The 16,508-nt window shown below is 41.2% G+C and overlaps 3 protein-coding genes, 1 long non-coding RNA gene and 1 pseudogene across 4 annotated transcripts; 2 read left to right on the top strand and 3 right to left on the bottom strand.

Annotated features, from left to right (window-relative positions):
• Positions 1-39: 39 nt before the first annotated feature.
• On the top strand, positions 40-8,762 carry LOC128885558 (uncharacterized). The gene is made up of 15 exons (XM_054139656.1): positions 40-618; positions 730-1,100; positions 1,283-1,502; positions 1,578-1,797; positions 1,918-2,207; positions 3,550-3,666; positions 3,785-4,155; positions 4,273-4,492; positions 4,953-5,172; positions 5,242-5,385; positions 6,119-6,768; positions 6,925-7,295; positions 7,391-7,610; positions 7,678-7,897; positions 8,259-8,762. Exons 1-15 carry the CDS (start codon positions 138-140, stop codon positions 8,554-8,556), a joined length of 4,413 nt encoding a protein of 1,470 aa, XP_053995631.1. The 5' UTR covers positions 40-137; the 3' UTR covers positions 8,557-8,762.
• Positions 3,012-5,699, top strand: LOC128885301 (UDP-glycosyltransferase UGT4-like). Its single transcript, XM_054139281.1, has 5 exons — positions 3,012-3,666; positions 3,785-4,155; positions 4,273-4,492; positions 4,953-5,172; positions 5,242-5,699. Exons 1-5 carry the CDS (start codon positions 3,189-3,191, stop codon positions 5,537-5,539), a joined length of 1,587 nt encoding a protein of 528 aa, XP_053995256.1. The 5' UTR covers positions 3,012-3,188; the 3' UTR covers positions 5,540-5,699.
• On the bottom strand, positions 5,241-5,950 carry LOC128885326 (uncharacterized). Its single transcript, XR_008459584.1, has 3 exons — positions 5,732-5,950; positions 5,486-5,512; positions 5,241-5,381 (listed from the first exon to the last, which is right to left on the bottom strand). It is a non-coding gene; the product is annotated as an uncharacterized LOC128885326 (long non-coding RNA).
• A 2,691-nt stretch (positions 8,763-11,453) lies between the features above and the next one.
• LOC128885304 (myrosinase 1-like) lies at positions 11,454-13,996 on the bottom strand. Its single transcript, XM_054139285.1, has 7 exons — positions 13,939-13,996; positions 13,695-13,810; positions 13,483-13,616; positions 12,335-13,011; positions 12,111-12,261; positions 11,713-11,954; positions 11,454-11,636 (listed from the first exon to the last, which is right to left on the bottom strand). The coding sequence occupies exons 1-7, from the start codon at positions 13,977-13,979 to the stop codon at positions 11,519-11,521; spliced, it is 1,479 nt and encodes a 492-aa protein (XP_053995260.1). The 5' UTR covers positions 13,980-13,996; the 3' UTR covers positions 11,454-11,518.
• A 789-nt stretch (positions 13,997-14,785) lies between these two features.
• LOC128885306 (myrosinase 1-like) overlaps positions 14,786-16,508 on the bottom strand; it is a 2,635-nt pseudogene continuing 912 nt past the window's right edge.

The following is a 16,508-nucleotide window of genomic DNA, read 5'->3' as shown; positions in this document are numbered from 1 at the left end:
GGCGATACAAGTTTTTAAATTGTAATTCCATGCACGAGGAACTGTTGCAATTGCCGAGTTATCTCACAATGACTTCACAACTTTATGCTTGTAATTTCTAAAATCTAAGTAGCATTAGTTTATGTACATCCAGCGTGATGAAGTTGATCGTCGCGATCGTACTCTCTATCGTCTGTGTCCTCTGTGCTGTGAAGCAACTGCAGTGCGCCAGGATCCTAGGTATCGTTCCAACGCCATCGTACAGTCATCAAATCCCGTTCAGACCGTTATGGATAGAATTAAGCAAACGTGGCCACGACGTGGTACTCATCACGCCGAGTCCCATCCCCAACTTGAATCTAACCAACTTCACCCAGATCGACATTGGCGAATCCTACGACAAGTTGAGGTCAATTAATTTCATAAATCTACGATTCAAACAGAATAGCTGGTTAGATTTCCTGTACGGGATTCTCTTAAATTACTGTGAAAATATTGCACACCAAGTGCTAAATCATACGGAAGTGAAGAAGCTCTACGACCCTAGCAGCGACGCCAAATTCGACGTGGTAATGGCCGAGACTCTCTACACGCCCGTTATGCACTCCTTCGCATACAGATTTAACACGCCCATAATAGGTATTCTATGACTTTCTATTCATTTTTTAATCTAGGATATTCGCATACTGTCATACATTGATAAAAGTCTTTTATTAGCAGTTCAATTCGCTACTGTTTGTATAACCGTAGGACTCTCCTCGCTGGGGATCCTTGGAATCACAGAACACTCTCTCGGTGGTTTCATGCTACCTTCGCACGAGTACACGTGGGAAATGGAAGGACGCACAGGATCAGACGTGTCGTTTTGGAGGAGATTACAGAATTTTGTGGCAATGTGGCGCAACGTCAACTTCCTCTATGACAACCTATACACTAGTCAACATATCATAGCCGAGAAGTATTTCGGAATACGTTTACCGCCCCTGATCGACATGCTGAAAAATACTAGCATGTTGTTCGTCAATCAGGCTGACATTATGACTTCAGCTAGGCCGAAACTCCCAAATGTGATCACTTTCACCTCGTTCCACGTAGACGAGATCTCGAAACCTCTGCCAAAGGTAATTATCACGGTACAGTAGAGTGATGCTTGTAATCTAGGCTTTGCTACAACTCTCCAACTCTTAAATCAGTGGAACTATACTGTATCAGTTAAACGAGCACCGCCCCACTGTACCTACGCCAACCTACTTCGCTATCACTGTTCCTTAAGTAGATTCCATACAGAAATTCGTAATCACAGGATTTAGAACGCTTCGTGGATGACGCACGCGAAGGATTCATCTATTTCAGTCTTGGTAGCAACGCGTTGAGCTCAGATTTGCCGAGGGAAACTATGCAGGTTTTCCTAGACGTGTTCGCCAAGTTGCCTTACAGAATCGTGTGGAAATTCGAGACAGAGTGGCTGGATAAACCTGACAACGTCTTCACCGGGAAATGGTTGCCTCAGCAAAGCATTCTTGGTACGTTACGCTATTGCTACACATTTCTATCGCTAAAATTTTCTGACGAAATGACCCAGAAATTTTCTTGTGCAGCACACCCGAACATCAAGCTGTTCCTTTACCAAGGAGGACTGCAAAGCAGCGAGGAAGCTGTTCATTTCACGGTACCTCTTGTAGGGTTTCCAGTGATGGCGGATCAAAACTACCAAGTGCGTAGAATGGAAGCCCTTGGTGTTGGAAAGCTCTTAGACATTACGACCGTGACGAGAGACGAATTAGAAAGTGCCATTCGAGAGCTCATAAATGATAGCAAGTAAGCGTGTACTCGAGGGTTTACAAAACTTAGAATGGATAAATTCTTGTACACATTTTGTTTACGATACAATTCAACACCCGACTAACATTTACTAAACTGTTAACATTTTCTTTTCAGATATAAAGAAAACATGATCAAGCTAAAAAAGATCGTCAATGACAATCCTTACGATTTAGTGGAGCATCTATGTTGGTGGACAGAGTACGTGATTCGTCACAATGGTGCACCGCATCTGCGTTCCAGCTTGGCTGATCTGCCATGGCGCCATCGTAACGACATAGATGTCGTAATGTTTCTGACAATCATTGCGTTTATAGTGATTATAATTGTGTTTAGAATAACTGTCAAAATAATTATGCACTTCGGGATGGGACCAAAGTCTAGAAATTGGAAACAGAAAATCAATTGACAATGTTACCGATAGAAAAAGTGATTTATTTACGTTATTTAACCATCAAAAGTTGTACACGTTAAGATGATGAAATGATGATAATGAAAAGGTGATGTGATTATCTTCTACACCTTCGAGTCTTTAATTTCCAGTATTGGTAATTATAGAGAACAGGTACATCCTCATCGATTTCGATGATTTTTGAATATGTTGTAGAAATCAACATTTTGAACAACTTTTTCCTATACATATAACCGTCGCTCGGCCTTAGTTTCCGAGATATTTGCAAAATACCATTACTACTACTATGAATACTGCGTATAGCAACGCGTCCGTGACAGCGTGTGTGTAACCGTTGAGTCCTCGATTGTTTAGGCTCGGAATACACATCCGCGTCTGTGAGTCTGTATGCGTTAACTATCATTCGTCGGTCGGCTCGTGTTTCAATCTGTTTCGAACTCATTCATACATATGAAGTAGCGCATGATCTTTATTCGTACAGTAAAAAAATGGGGGTCCGGGGGCTAGCCACCGGTCGTGAGTTTGGGGGCGAAGCCTCCAACAACGAGTACTGCAGCGCACCACGCAGGTGTGTACATGGTTAGCCTGGGGAATGTTTATAGTTTAGCGGGGGGGTCGAGGGGGCGGTGAGCGCAGCCCCCCCAGCATGCACATAGTTTTGAATCGAAGCTGAAAACTTTTTACAAAATTTAAAAAGCATACATCTCAAAACTATATGCATGCTGGGGGGCTGCGCCCCCCAAACTCCCTGCCTAACGGGCACTCTCAAATTCCGGGAGATCATGCATAAGGGGTTACAGTAATAATCTATGTCACTCCTCCTACATGGTAAGTCGGTGATAACGTCCATTACTTGACGAGTATGTCAGTATTGCCTACGACAGTTAATTTAAAATTCAAAGTTACGGTAGCTTAACGATACGGTATTTTAGTATGCCGTGATCGGCTGAAATAACGGTATATTCTGTTGTCAAAAATGAAGTTCATCGTCGTGACTATACTCGCGGTCTTGTGTACTCTCTGTATCAAGCGCCACGAATGCGCCAGGATCCTGATAACTATCGGAACAGCCTCCTATAGTCATCAAATCACGTATACGCGATTATGGCTGGAACTGGCCGAACGTGGACACGACATTGTTTTAATCGGCACGAATTACATGAACGACTTAAATGGGACGAATATTACTCAAATCATAGTCGATTCACCTCGAGATTTCATAGATGAAATGGACTTTATTGGTTTCCGCTTTAAAGGAATATCGTGGATAACGTTTAACGAAAGAATCCAAGGCGAACTGGGTACCATTTTATCGGAAAACGTTTTCGAAAATCCAGCCGTGAAGAAACTGTACGCGCCTAATAGCAACGAGAAATTCGACTTGGTTATGGCAGAGCTCATATGGACTCCCTCCCTTTTCGCGTTCGCTCATAGATTTAACGCGCCTCTGATAGGTACTTTAATCCAAGTTAAAATTTAATTAATTTTAATTATGAAACCTTTGAATTTTTTGTTTGGTTAGGTGTTTATAATAATAGTGTCCTCAAGCCGGTATACTTGATCTGATCGTAGGGTTGAGCTCTCTGGCAATTCCTATGTTCCACGAGTACCTCATAGGTGGGCTTGTACTACCGTCTCACGAATCTACGTGGGAAATGGAAAAAAAAGTTGGATCGAATCTGTCTTTCTGGCAGAGAGTACAAAATTATTTGATCGCGTGGCGCTCCGTATACCTTTCCTATCGGGATCAACTTTTACCGCAGCAAACGCTCGCTGAAAAATACCTTGGAAAAGATATACCGCCATTGCAAGATATAATAGCGAACGTCAGCGTTGTATTCGCGAACCAGGATGAATACATTTATCCAGCGCGACACAAGTTACCAAACGTGATCCCGTTCTCTACGTTACATATTTCTTCTAACCTGCCTCCAATGTCAAAAGTAGGTATACTCGATCGGCATGCGATCGAACGATGCGAACATTTACCACTAAATTCGAATTTTAAACAGCACGATTCATCTAATTCACACTAATATCCCTCTGTCTTCTGATTGTAGGAATTAAAACGTTTCGTGGACAACGCAAAGAATGGCTTCATCTACCTCAACTTTGGTACCAACGTAAAGTGTTCGTTTCTGCCGAATAAAATTATGCAGATACTACTCGATGTGTTTACCAGTTTGCCATACAAATTGGTGTGGAAGTGCGACAAAGACCTACCAGTGAAGTCTGATAATATCTTTGTCTTGCCATGGATTCCTCAACAGACTATCCTTGGTATAGTATCAACGGGATGTTCTTATCTCGTGGTGGTTACAAATTTACGAATTCACGGATTTATCAAATTATTAAGCTAAAGCATCGAATATTCCGCGAATATATAGCACTGGAATGCATAAAAGTTTTCCATGGAACTTGTTCGACACAATATTAAATTTGAATTTAAATATTAATGCTCGAAATAATATTTTAAAAATGCAGCAGGTAATCCATGAACTGCACTCGCTTCTGCGATACATAAATCAGATTTAAATATGCATAGTTTTGGTTCGAATGCGTAAAAGGAAAGCAAATCAATTTGAAAGTGACGTTCTGTATTTAAAATAACGAAAATATGGTTTGTACTGTGGGGACGCGTGATGCACTAACAATTATACGATATTCTTGGCAAAAGGTTTACATGTTCATATATATTTCTGCATAGTCTTGCAACAGAATTTATCTTTCTATTACATAGCACACCAAAACATCAAGCTGTTCGTATACCAAGGAGGTCTTCAAAGCACCGAAGAAGCTGTACATTTTGCAGTGCCAGTGTTAGGATTACCAGTGATGGCGGATCAGGACTACCAAGTGCACAGAATGGAAGCACTTGGTGTTGGGAAGTGGTTAGAAATGACCACTTTGAAGGCAGATGAGCTGAGGAGCGTTACTCTAGAGATGATAAATAATAAAATGTAAATATACAATGTTTTTAATCGAATACATACATTTTCATTGTACTTATTTCATCGTGACTTTTGCAGGTACAAACAAAACATGCTAAAACTCAAGAACCTCACCAAGGACAGGCCTTACGATTTGACGAAACATCTTGCTTGGTGGACAGAGCACGTGATTCGTTTCAAAGGCGCTACTCCTCTTCGTTCCAGTGTGGCCAAGCAACCTTGGTATCAACGAAACGACATTGATATTTTCATGTTTCTAACGATAATAGCTTATATAATACTTTTGACGGCATTCAGTGTACTTATTAAATTTACCATGTACCTCCATAAACGACGACAGCTGAGTCTTCTGTATGAAAAGAAAAAAACCAGTTAATCGTTAGAGGACAAACTAAAGAATGTAAAATTAATTTTATATAGCGAAGTAGTTAGATATTCATCGATTTGGAATAATAATTTTAACCATTTAAGATACGTTGTACAGTATATAATAGATATATATATAACAGTTAATAAAAAGGTGTATTTTTATAAATGTAACTCGTAAGCGTCTATGCGTAATAATTACCTTTCTCGCATGTCCTTGTAAATTGAAAAAATAACGTTAGAGTTCTGAGACTAGTCTTTTATCGTTCGATCGTGACAACGAAAAATGGCACGCGAACGAGACGACATAAATATTTTTTCATCTAAAGTAGATTTTAGCGATAATTATGATCGAAATATGCATCCCGTCGATTGCACGATTAAACGATTACACGATTGTATCGAAATAAATAAAACATGAGTTTTCTCTTACTTTTGGAATCAGCGCGATACTCTGCAACAAGAAACTTCCATTCTACCTTTCTACCATCTTTTTTTCTAATCGAGTAATGCTTAACATGTTCTACTACATACACATTACATACACGAACTATTGTCAAATAAGAACAACTGTGATTACAACGTGACGTAATTATTTACATAGAATATCAACGATAACATCCCCAATTATCATAATACTTGTGCCAACTCATCGACGACGATGCCAACCGCATGAAATCATAGATACCATTACCACCTTTTTTTCGTTTAGTATTTCTGCGATCGGTTATAGCTACAGTTCGTCTCAATTCGTTAATATGAAGTTTACTTCAGTGAAAATACTCACGATTCTATGCGTTCTCTCTGCTATCGAGTATATTCGATGCGCCAGGATCCTAGGGGTGATCCCGACGCCCTCCTACAGTCATCAAATCATGTACACAAAATTGTGGCTGGAATTGGGCAAGCGTGGCCACGAGTTAGTAGTCGTCACCACGAATCCAATGTCCGTCTTGAACATACCGAATATAACGCAGATCGACATTAGTAAATCGTACGGCTCTATAAAAACTTACAATTTCATTCGCAATCGATTCGAAAACCTGGACTGGTTGGAGTGGGCGCAGGAAAAACAAGCCGACCTAATCGAAATGTTCTCGGAAATTGTGTTTTCCAATCAACAGGTGATAGATCTATACAAACCCGATAGCAATCAAACATTCGACGTGCTTATAATGGAGATGATGACCATATCAGCTATATTCGCATTCGCCCACAGATTTAAGGCTCCTACGATAGGTATTTCTTAATGCTTACTCTATTCAGGATCTTGCTTTGTAATCACGTAATGAAATTTATATTTTTTACTTGTAACGAAAGTAATATTGAGAAATGATGGGGAGGAAACGGGTTACTTTCACCTAAACAGCATTAACAATTTCGCTCCATCTGCAGGAGTGACCTCGATGACGATGTCCGTTACCGAGGAGGACACTATAGGCGGCCTGGTGTTACCTTCGCACGAATCCACGTGGGAAAGCAAAACGTACACAGGGTTGAACCTGTCGTTCTGGCAAAGACTGTATAACTTCTACAACGTGTGGCGCCACGTGTACGTCATCAGTCGTACAGTCACTTCCCGTCAACAGTCGATCGCGGAAAAGTACTTAGGGTCTGATATACCGCATCTGGTGGACATAGTGAGAAACAATAGTCTATTATTCGTAAATCAGGACGATGTCGTCATACCTCCGAAAATGAGACTTCCGCATATAATCACGTACACATCGACCCACATCGGTGTAAACCCAACACCACTGCCAAAGGTCGACAACCATCGGCAAAGTCTAACTACCTCGAGCCGATATGATAAGCTCTGCGTACTGTATTTCTATAACAATGTCGATGCCTTTGATTACAGGAATTGACGAGGTTCTTGGAGGACGCAAACGATGGTTTTATCTACTTCAATCTTGGCACCAATGCACCGTCCTCGTTCATGCCTCCGGAAACTTTGCAAATATTCATCGACGTGTTCTCCAGTTTGCCATACAAAGTCGTGTGGAAAATGGAAAAGAAACTAGATGGAATTCCTAACAATGTATTCACCGCGTCGTGGTTCTCTCAGCAATCTGTTCTCGGTATAACTGAGAAAAATTCATCGAACACGATACGGCAAGGGGTTGACGGATTTTCGTTATTGCGCAGGTCACCCAAAGGTGAAGCTGTTCATATACCAAGGAGGCGTACAAAGTAGCCAGGAGGCTGTTCACTTTGCTGTACCGGTATTAGGAGTACCAGTGATGGCGGATCAGGACTTTCAAGTGCACAAGATGGAAAACCTTGGGGTTGGGAAAAGTTTAGAATTGGTGACCTTGACCAGAACTGAGTTAAAGAAAGCTATCCTGGAAATGGTGACGAACAAAAGTTAAGTATACAAGATTCTCAAGCGAGAACTACTTGACATACGTATAATATTTCCAATACGATTTTCCAAGTTAAACTTTATGATTATTTATGAAATTCGTAGTCGTTGGACTCGTCAGAATTTTAACGTACAATATATTCTGAAATATTTATGGCCTAGTTCGATAAGCATTATGAGAGTACCTATTATATGCACTGATAGCGTCACTTTAAATAATACAGGTGCACGGTTAAGAAGCTCCTATTAATATGCACGTATTTATCGGTACCGTTACGCGCAACTAATACTGATACTGATACTGATTCTGGAATACTAAACATAGAATAATTGCCCTTACGAAAACCTTGCTCAACTTTTTCAGGTACAAGGAAAGAATGCTCGAAGTCAGGAGAATGGTTCAAGATACGCCCTACGACATAGGAAAACATCTTATTTGGTGGACGGAATACGTGATACGTCATAAAGGTGCTCCTCATCTTCGTTCCAACTTAGTTTGGCAACCCTGGCATCAACAATTCGATAGGGACATTGTGATATTTTTAACGTTCGTAATGTGTATAGCGGCTTCATTCGCGCTTTTCATAGCTAACAAAATGACTGTGTTTATCTATAAACAAAGACAATTGGTAATTTCGAAACAAAAGCAGAAAACTGGTTAATCGTTTATCGATGCAACGAAAATTAGCCAATTAGTTTCGATTAAGGAACGAGTCTCCCTTATTTTAAAATATGTAAGTAGTTCAATGTATTTCAAATGTAACATGTTTTTCACTTAGAGTTAAGATTGCGAGACAAATAAACAAAACGTCATCGATTAAAATTGAAACATTTTCTTATGTGATATTAAATAAAAATGTATCTATACGGAATTTTGTTACTATTATTTTGTTGTGCCATATCATTGGTTCTCTTTCAAAATTAATATTTATAGAAATAAACTTGAATGATCTCAGAAATGAAAATAATTTCTATATCCGACAAAAGCTGTTCTGTTTCGTATTATGTTTTGCAAGCTTCCGTTAAGCTGGCGCAGCTCAACGTTTCAAGTCTTGCAGGACATTAACTCTATTGCGTTTGTCGGGAAATTTCAGCTTTGTTTATTATTCAAATATGCTGTTTATAGGCGTAGGAATACAGTCTCCTTCGTGGTCGCATCCGCGAGGATCTTTAACCTTTACACAGCATTTAATTTCCACTATCACTGTTCGCGTTAACATTTCCCGAGATTTCTCCAGTTTTCCGGTCTCCAGTCGAGTCACAATCGGACGGAATCAAAACCCCTTTCATCGCGACGTACCGAGGAAATTATCAGAAAACGATAGAGGAGGAGGAGATTTCCTTTTCCGCGAGTATTTTCTTTTCTGTTCTCGGGGGCCGATGCTCCAGGAAGCTTCTTTGTTTCTCCGGTTGATAACGCGACCATCCTCCCTCTCGCCACCTCTGTTCCCGACGCCGACGGTTTCGATCCTCGGCAAAGGCAAACGCCTTTAAGAATCACGATGCTACGAAACGATAGCGTGGCGAAGCTGTTTGTCAGGTGCGCGTCGAAAGTAACGGAAAAACAAAAGCGTGGCGAAACGAAAAAGGGGGAACCGGGGAGCAAAGGAAGATACAATCTGCTTCTCCATTGTTTCATATGATTTGCCGGCAGTTATTGTTTCGTACATCGTCGCCGCGAACTTTTACAATTACACCGACGACGTCTCGAGGATTTTCCGGCTCTTTCTCTCCGTACTTGGTCGTTCTTCGGGTTCCGCTGCACACTTTGCCGAGCGTTTCACATCGCTCCATACAAAGCTGCGCCTTTCCATGCGGATACTGTCTTCTTTCGCGTTTATCGAATCGTCGAGTATTACGGTCCCTCGAGGAAAGGGGAGGAAGAGAACGATTCTTATGGAAAAGACTTCTGCTTTGGATTTTTGAGAGAAAGAGAGAGAGAGAGATCGTAAATATCGAATTGCTGAGGAACCGCGAATTCCTTAGCGCGGAGATTCGGTCTAAATTGGGAAATACGGAAGAGGAAGAGGTACGCTAAATTGTTGAATAACAACTATACACTGCGCAACGCGTACGATAAGTGTCGTTAAATACGGAAATCTAGATTAAACTCGACCGACAAACCCATTGTCGCGTGTGCCTCCACGTGACACGACTCTCATTCGCGCTGGAGAACATCTTGACGCTGACACGGATGAAAAGTGAAACAACTTGATGTTGGGGGCGAAACGTTTGGCGCAAGACAGTTATGCGAATAAAAGTTCAAATAAAAGGTAAATGAAAATCCTAGCCCGCGAACGCTACTAAAGGGATTAACGAGCGTGCATGCGAGATATTATATTTAATGCGACAATCCCACTTCATCCCAACGTCTATCACTCGTTGCGGCGCGCTTTCTTTCCCGTAATTCCTCTTTATTTTCATCCGTCCACGTTTCTCCGCCTCGCGTCACTCGAAGCGTTTACTCGGCCTCCTTCGTCGCTCGCTGGTAATAAAATTAACCGGATATAGCGCCACTTCTCGGGGGCCGTTGTCCCCCGAATTTACTCAGCTCTCCGAATGACGGATAGCTAATCCCTCGCATGGGATTCCAAAGCACGGATTTCCGGGCTCCCTTGCATATATTACACACACGTAATATTTGCTGTAGGGAACAAGGATTCTTGAGGACCCACGAGTCGCCCTTAGGCCCGGCTGATTTTATTCCAGCTGCGACGCCCCAACGCAACGTTATGTTGCGACCAATTAGGTCTGTGTAAATCTTGCTGTTAAAAGTGGACAAATATTGATTTTTCTTCGCGGAATACACGAGAAATGATGACAAACCTGCATGGACTTCATTTAGAGTTCCGCCACGACGAGCTTGGCAATACTCGGTGTTAGAACAAATGGAAAATAATTTGTTGTTCCAGTGGCAGGCAGTTATACGCGTCACGAATCCTACGAACGGTCAAATAAATTTCAACAATTTTCAAACACTTTTAGCGGAAGGTTTCTCGGTTAAACCACCGACACACGATCGCCGCGAATACCGCGACGTGATAATGAATGAAACGTATCTTCCCTATAAATCATCGTGTCGTTCGAGAAAAAGCCATTGATCCCTGGTGCATGCACCGTCGGCGTCGCGTGTCTGTATTCGATTGTTTCATACGTATTCGAGCAAGTCCCCCGAAGCTACACGCACAATACCTCCAGATAATTACAGGAGATTCTGCTTGCCAAAGCGCGATCTGTTATTTTCCTTCCCTTTCCTTTTTTGCTGTCTGCCGGCTGCATAGGAAGCTGTACAAACGAGATAGGCACTCGGGCATTTACAACTCCAACCCCTGGTCCTTATCTCTATCCCTTCGTACCTAACGCCTTATCTCGCCCTCGACCAATTCGATCTTCCAATGCAGATGGGGTTAAAACGTGAAACGGATGAACGCCAGGTGAATGAACTTCCCTCTTTCGTAAAATCGTTGGACGTGTTCGACATTTCACAATAAGAACAGAAAATCAGTACAGTTGCGGTAAAATATAATAAATAAAAGACAAGACTGACAGAATAAACGAGTGAAACTTGATCGAGACAATTTTTTATTCTGGAAAGACAATCCGTATCCGAGGTTTCGCGACGATTCAGGTGTGGTCTAGTTTCCTAGTGGCTGTGAGATTCTGCCACCAGAAAGCAGACGTCTTCCAAGTCCGCGGTCTGCTCGGATTGTCGAAATCAACGTGCACGATGCCAAAACGTTCCCTGTTAATTCGATTATTAAAATTTACGCGAATGCAGTAGTAACAGTTACCCTGCCCGGATCAACATGAAAACTTACCTGTACCCTACATGCCACTCGAAATTATCTAGAAGCGACCATAGATAGTATCCTCGCACGTTGACGCCATCGACGTACATGGCGAGAAGCATCGTTTTCAAGTATTCGCGAAAGTAATGGATCCTGTCGGTGTCGTCGATGGTTGAAAAGTCGGAGTAACCATTTTCGGTGATGTAAATCGGTGGATTTCCATATTTCGTTGCCAATTGACGAAGCAGGTATCGGAAACCCTCGGGTACAACCTATAGAACGCAACGAGATATACGTGTACATACTCCTACGAGACAACCGACTATGCGACTATACAAGCAAGTATACATGAAATATCTGTGTACAGTGTGCATATTAAACTTGAATTGTTCAGACAAGCAGAACCACAGAGCAGCGGTGATTTTTACCTTCATCCACACGGAGGCTCCAGACTTCCAGGACTTGTCGTGGCTTTTTATTAAACCTGTATCGTGAGCATGAGACGGCACTCGTTTATCCTGTCCGGGTTCAATCAGATACGAGCTATAGTGATTTAACGCCAGGAAGTCCGAGGTTCCCCTGTTACGAAAATGGTAACGCTCGATTCGATGCACTCTCGACAAATTATAATAAAAACGTAAATGCGCAATACCGTATGTAATCGATCCACTCGGGCTCAAACACTGGCAAACGTGATCGCGGGTAACCCTGTTCCCTGCTCTTTGCGGCCACCATGCTCTTCACGAGTTCCGGATAGTCACCCTTCTCGGAGTAAACCGGATGCATAGTCCAGCCAGCGTAGAACTGGAACGCGATCTCTGGGGACGATTCGTCGTTTGGATTTTTGGCCATGTAACTCTGCGAATTCAGCATGAATCCGACTTGGCCTTTTTGGGTCTGCTTGAACTCTTGCTCGTATATTCTATAAGCTCTTGCATGCGCTTTTAATATATTGTGAATGCAAAGATACTCCCCGATGCCATTCAGTTTTTTCCCAGGAGCATGAACGCCCACAGAGTAGCCGGACGTGCATAAACCAGCGGGCTCGTTTATAGGTATGAACCGCTTCACCTTATCTCCGTACTCTCTGTACAAGATTCTGGCATAATCGCCGAACCAGTTGACCATTTCCGAATTCAGCCAGCCACCAGCATCTTCGAGAACTTGAGGGTGATCCCAGTGATAAAGTGTCATGAGCGGCTCGATTTCATTCGCCAATAACTCGTCGATCAGATTGTGGTAATAACGAACGCCATCCTGGCTAATGTAATTCGCGAATCCTGTTGGCAATATTCGTGGCCAGCTCACGGAAAATCTGTACGAGTCTAACTGTTCACGATCAAAAATAGAATAACTTTATTTTCATGTTATTTTATTTGGAATGCAACCCGATTAGACAGCTCCGAAAACAGTCTATTTTAACGTATCATACAAGACACTATTTGCATTCAAGTCCATTAGAATTTCCGCAATTACAAGCTGTCAACATTGTGCTCGAATCGGAGTAAAACTATGTTTCTATTGGTCCGCGTACATGTTTGAATTGTGTAGAATTATGTCAAGTATCGAAAGCAACATGGCCAAGGTGGTACTCGAAATTGCAACGTGGTTGCTCGAAACTCGCAGTTACATATTATATTTTTGATTAATTAAACTTCTCGTCCGATACAATTCGGGAAACTCCTCTAATAATTCTAGTACACAATGGCAAAATTGTCGAGCAACGTTTGATGTGAACGCATGCATCGCCCTTCTGTATCTCGCAATATAAATTCATGAAACATAACGTAGTTTATTTACCCCGAGTTGCTTTAGTAAGGCTACGTCTTCCTTGTACTTGTAATAAGAATCCGTGGCGACGTCACCTGTGACATTGGCGACAATACGGCCATCGTATCGATGACTGAATCGATCCCAAACACTTTCTCCTTTATCTGCATGTTTAAGATGGAGGAAAACGCTATAAAAGTTTTTCAGTTTGAAAAGGGAAAATTAAAATTTGAGACACCTACCGCTAACATTCCAAGCTCCTTCTATTTGGTATGCGGATGTCGCTGCTCCCAAGGTAAAATTCGTTGGAAATCTTAGATATTTATCGCTCTCCGAATCAAGAGTACCATTTGCACGGCTAGAAAAACCAAATTCAGAGTTTATTACGGATCGAAAGATGAATCTTTTAGTGTAAAATCGATATTATTCGTCAAATTTCTGATAAAAAAAAAATAGAATTAATATATTAATTGTATAAACACTCACAGTACAACGAAAAGAAGAATACACGACAGCCTGATGAACATGTTTCATGAAATACCAGAAATGCAATCATCGAAGTTTCTTATATATCATTTACATGTATGTTTCATACATGGAAACATTGGTCAATGTTTTTAAAACATTATTTTGTATTGACACGGACATACGTACGTACATACGATAATTTTAATATCCACTATTAGTTAACCAATTAAAGAGGATTTATCGCCACAGAATCCTGACCTCCAGACCTGACCAGAATAATGACCTCCAAAACAATATTCACACTATTAATTATTTTAAATGTTTACTGTGTTTTCGAATATCACGTTCGTTTTGTTGATAAACTGTCAGCCTAGTGTATTAATGCGTCGCCAAGGCTTCCCCACCAATCATCTTTTATCGTCCGATTAAAATGATATCCGTCTCCTATAGTACATACACATGCGCGTAAGATGGTAAATTCCAGTGAATGTAACCCTATGATGCCAACAACAGTGATCTTTCTCGTTTCGAGATAACATTGCATTTTTTCAAACAGTTTTAATTTGCCGAATCAACTGAATACTATAAATTGGTTCGGGTTAATATTTTGCAACGGGTCGCTCCGAGTTTGTGTTACAAACATGACGATAAACTCATGAATTAGCTACACCAAAATATATTCCATTCACTAATTACATTCATATTTTATCTATTATTATTCGTTATAATTTTAATAATCGATTAATTTATCGGAATAATACTGCGCTAATTCTGTACACGTTATGAAGGAAAACTTATAACTATGTAATATGTGAATATTGTGTCGTTTACATCATAATAAGTGAAGTTTTTAAATAAATTCACATTTTAAGATTTTACACACTTTATAATAATAGACATTCTTACACATCTGAGGTTACAAATAAATTACATACATATCTCGTGAACGAATGAATCAGTACAGATAGACGTTTGTCGGTCATGATCCGCGTTAAGTAATACTGAAACAGTTGCGACGCCCGCGCAGAGTACAAACTTTATTTATAGTAATTATTATGTTACTATCGATGATTTTCTTTTTTCGAAAAACCATATGTACGAGTATCCGAATAATCTCTATCGTGACAAGTATCGATGATAATTCACCATCTAGGGTCTCCGAGTAGGTCTTCAAATGGATCCTTGAGTGGGTGTTGGAGTGGATCTTGGAGTGAAAAGCGGAATTTCAGGTCTTGGAGTCGTTGGAACAATTATTGATAATGGAAGTTTTCTTTCAGCTGTAACTTGCTGCCACCATAAAGCAGATTGCTTCAAGGTCCGTGTCCTGTTTTGATCCGAGAAATCGACAGACACGATTCCGAAACGTTCGCTGCAAATTCGAGTATTAATATTAACTAATCAATTCGATATTTGAAGTGTACCGAAGTCTAACAACTGTCTTAATTACCTATATCCCCGTTGCCACTCAAAGTTGTCAAGAAGCGACCATAGATAGTACCCTTTCACGTTAACGCCATCGACGTACATGGCCAAAAGCATCTGCTCCAAATAATCGCGATAGTACTGAATTCTTTCCCAATCATGGTTGGTTCCAGTATCAGAGTAACCATTTTCAGTTATGTAGATTGGTGGATTTCCATATTTCGTTGCTAAATGACGAAGCAGGTATCGGAAACCCTCGGGTGCAACCTATCCAACACAAAAAAGAATGTAGAATGTTCTATAGCTGGCAAATTGTATCCAAGAAGATAAATAATTCTCGTGACATTTACTCTTAACCAGTCGGAAGCTGTCTTGGCCCAAGAAGGTTTATAGGATGCTACAAGACCCGCGTCGTTTTCATAAGATGGTACTGAACCTGATTCACCGGGTTCCATTAATTTCGAGGTGTAATGATTTACCGCTAGAAAGTCTGAGGCTCCCCTAACGAGAGAACGACAACAATCAATTAAGAAACTCTCGATTACTGCATTATCCAAATAAAAATGTGCCCGATTCTCCTCTATATGTCTCAAGAGCGCCCACATATGCTGTTTCTAACGTTGTTGTACTAATAAAATTTACTAAAAAACACTCTTACTCCAGTTTACCAAAGAAATTCTTACACTGCTAAACGAAAAGACGAGTGAAGAATACCTTATGTAGTCGATCCACTCGGGCTCGAACTCTGGCAAACGAGATCTCGCGTAACCCTGCTGCTTGCTCTTGGCGGCAATCATTTCCTTCATGATTTCCGGGTAGTCACCATTCTTGGCATAGATAGGATGCAAAGTCCAACCAGCAACGAATTCGAAACCGACCACCGCTGACAGTATGTCACTTGAATTCTTTGGTATGGGAGTGGGCAAATTGTACATGAATCCGACCTCGCCGTGCTGCGTTGGTTTGAACTCCTTTTCGTATATTCGGTAAGCTCTCGCGTGGGCTTTGATCGAGTTGTGGATGCAAAGATACTCGCCAATACCGTGTAGCTTCTTTCCAGGTGCGTTCACCCCGGTCGAGTAACCATCTATGCATACGGAGTGGGCTTCGTTTATCGGGATGAACCGCTTCACCTTATCTCCGTACTCTCTGTACAAGATTCTGGC

The sequence above is a fragment of the Hylaeus anthracinus genome, unplaced genomic scaffold, assembly GCF_026225885.1.
Source record: "Hylaeus anthracinus isolate JK02 unplaced genomic scaffold, UHH_iyHylAnth1.0_haploid 11981, whole genome shotgun sequence".
NCBI classification, from domain to species: domain Eukaryota; kingdom Metazoa; phylum Arthropoda; class Insecta; order Hymenoptera; family Colletidae; genus Hylaeus; species Hylaeus anthracinus.
This window is presented reverse-complemented; position numbering and strand designations above follow the sequence as displayed.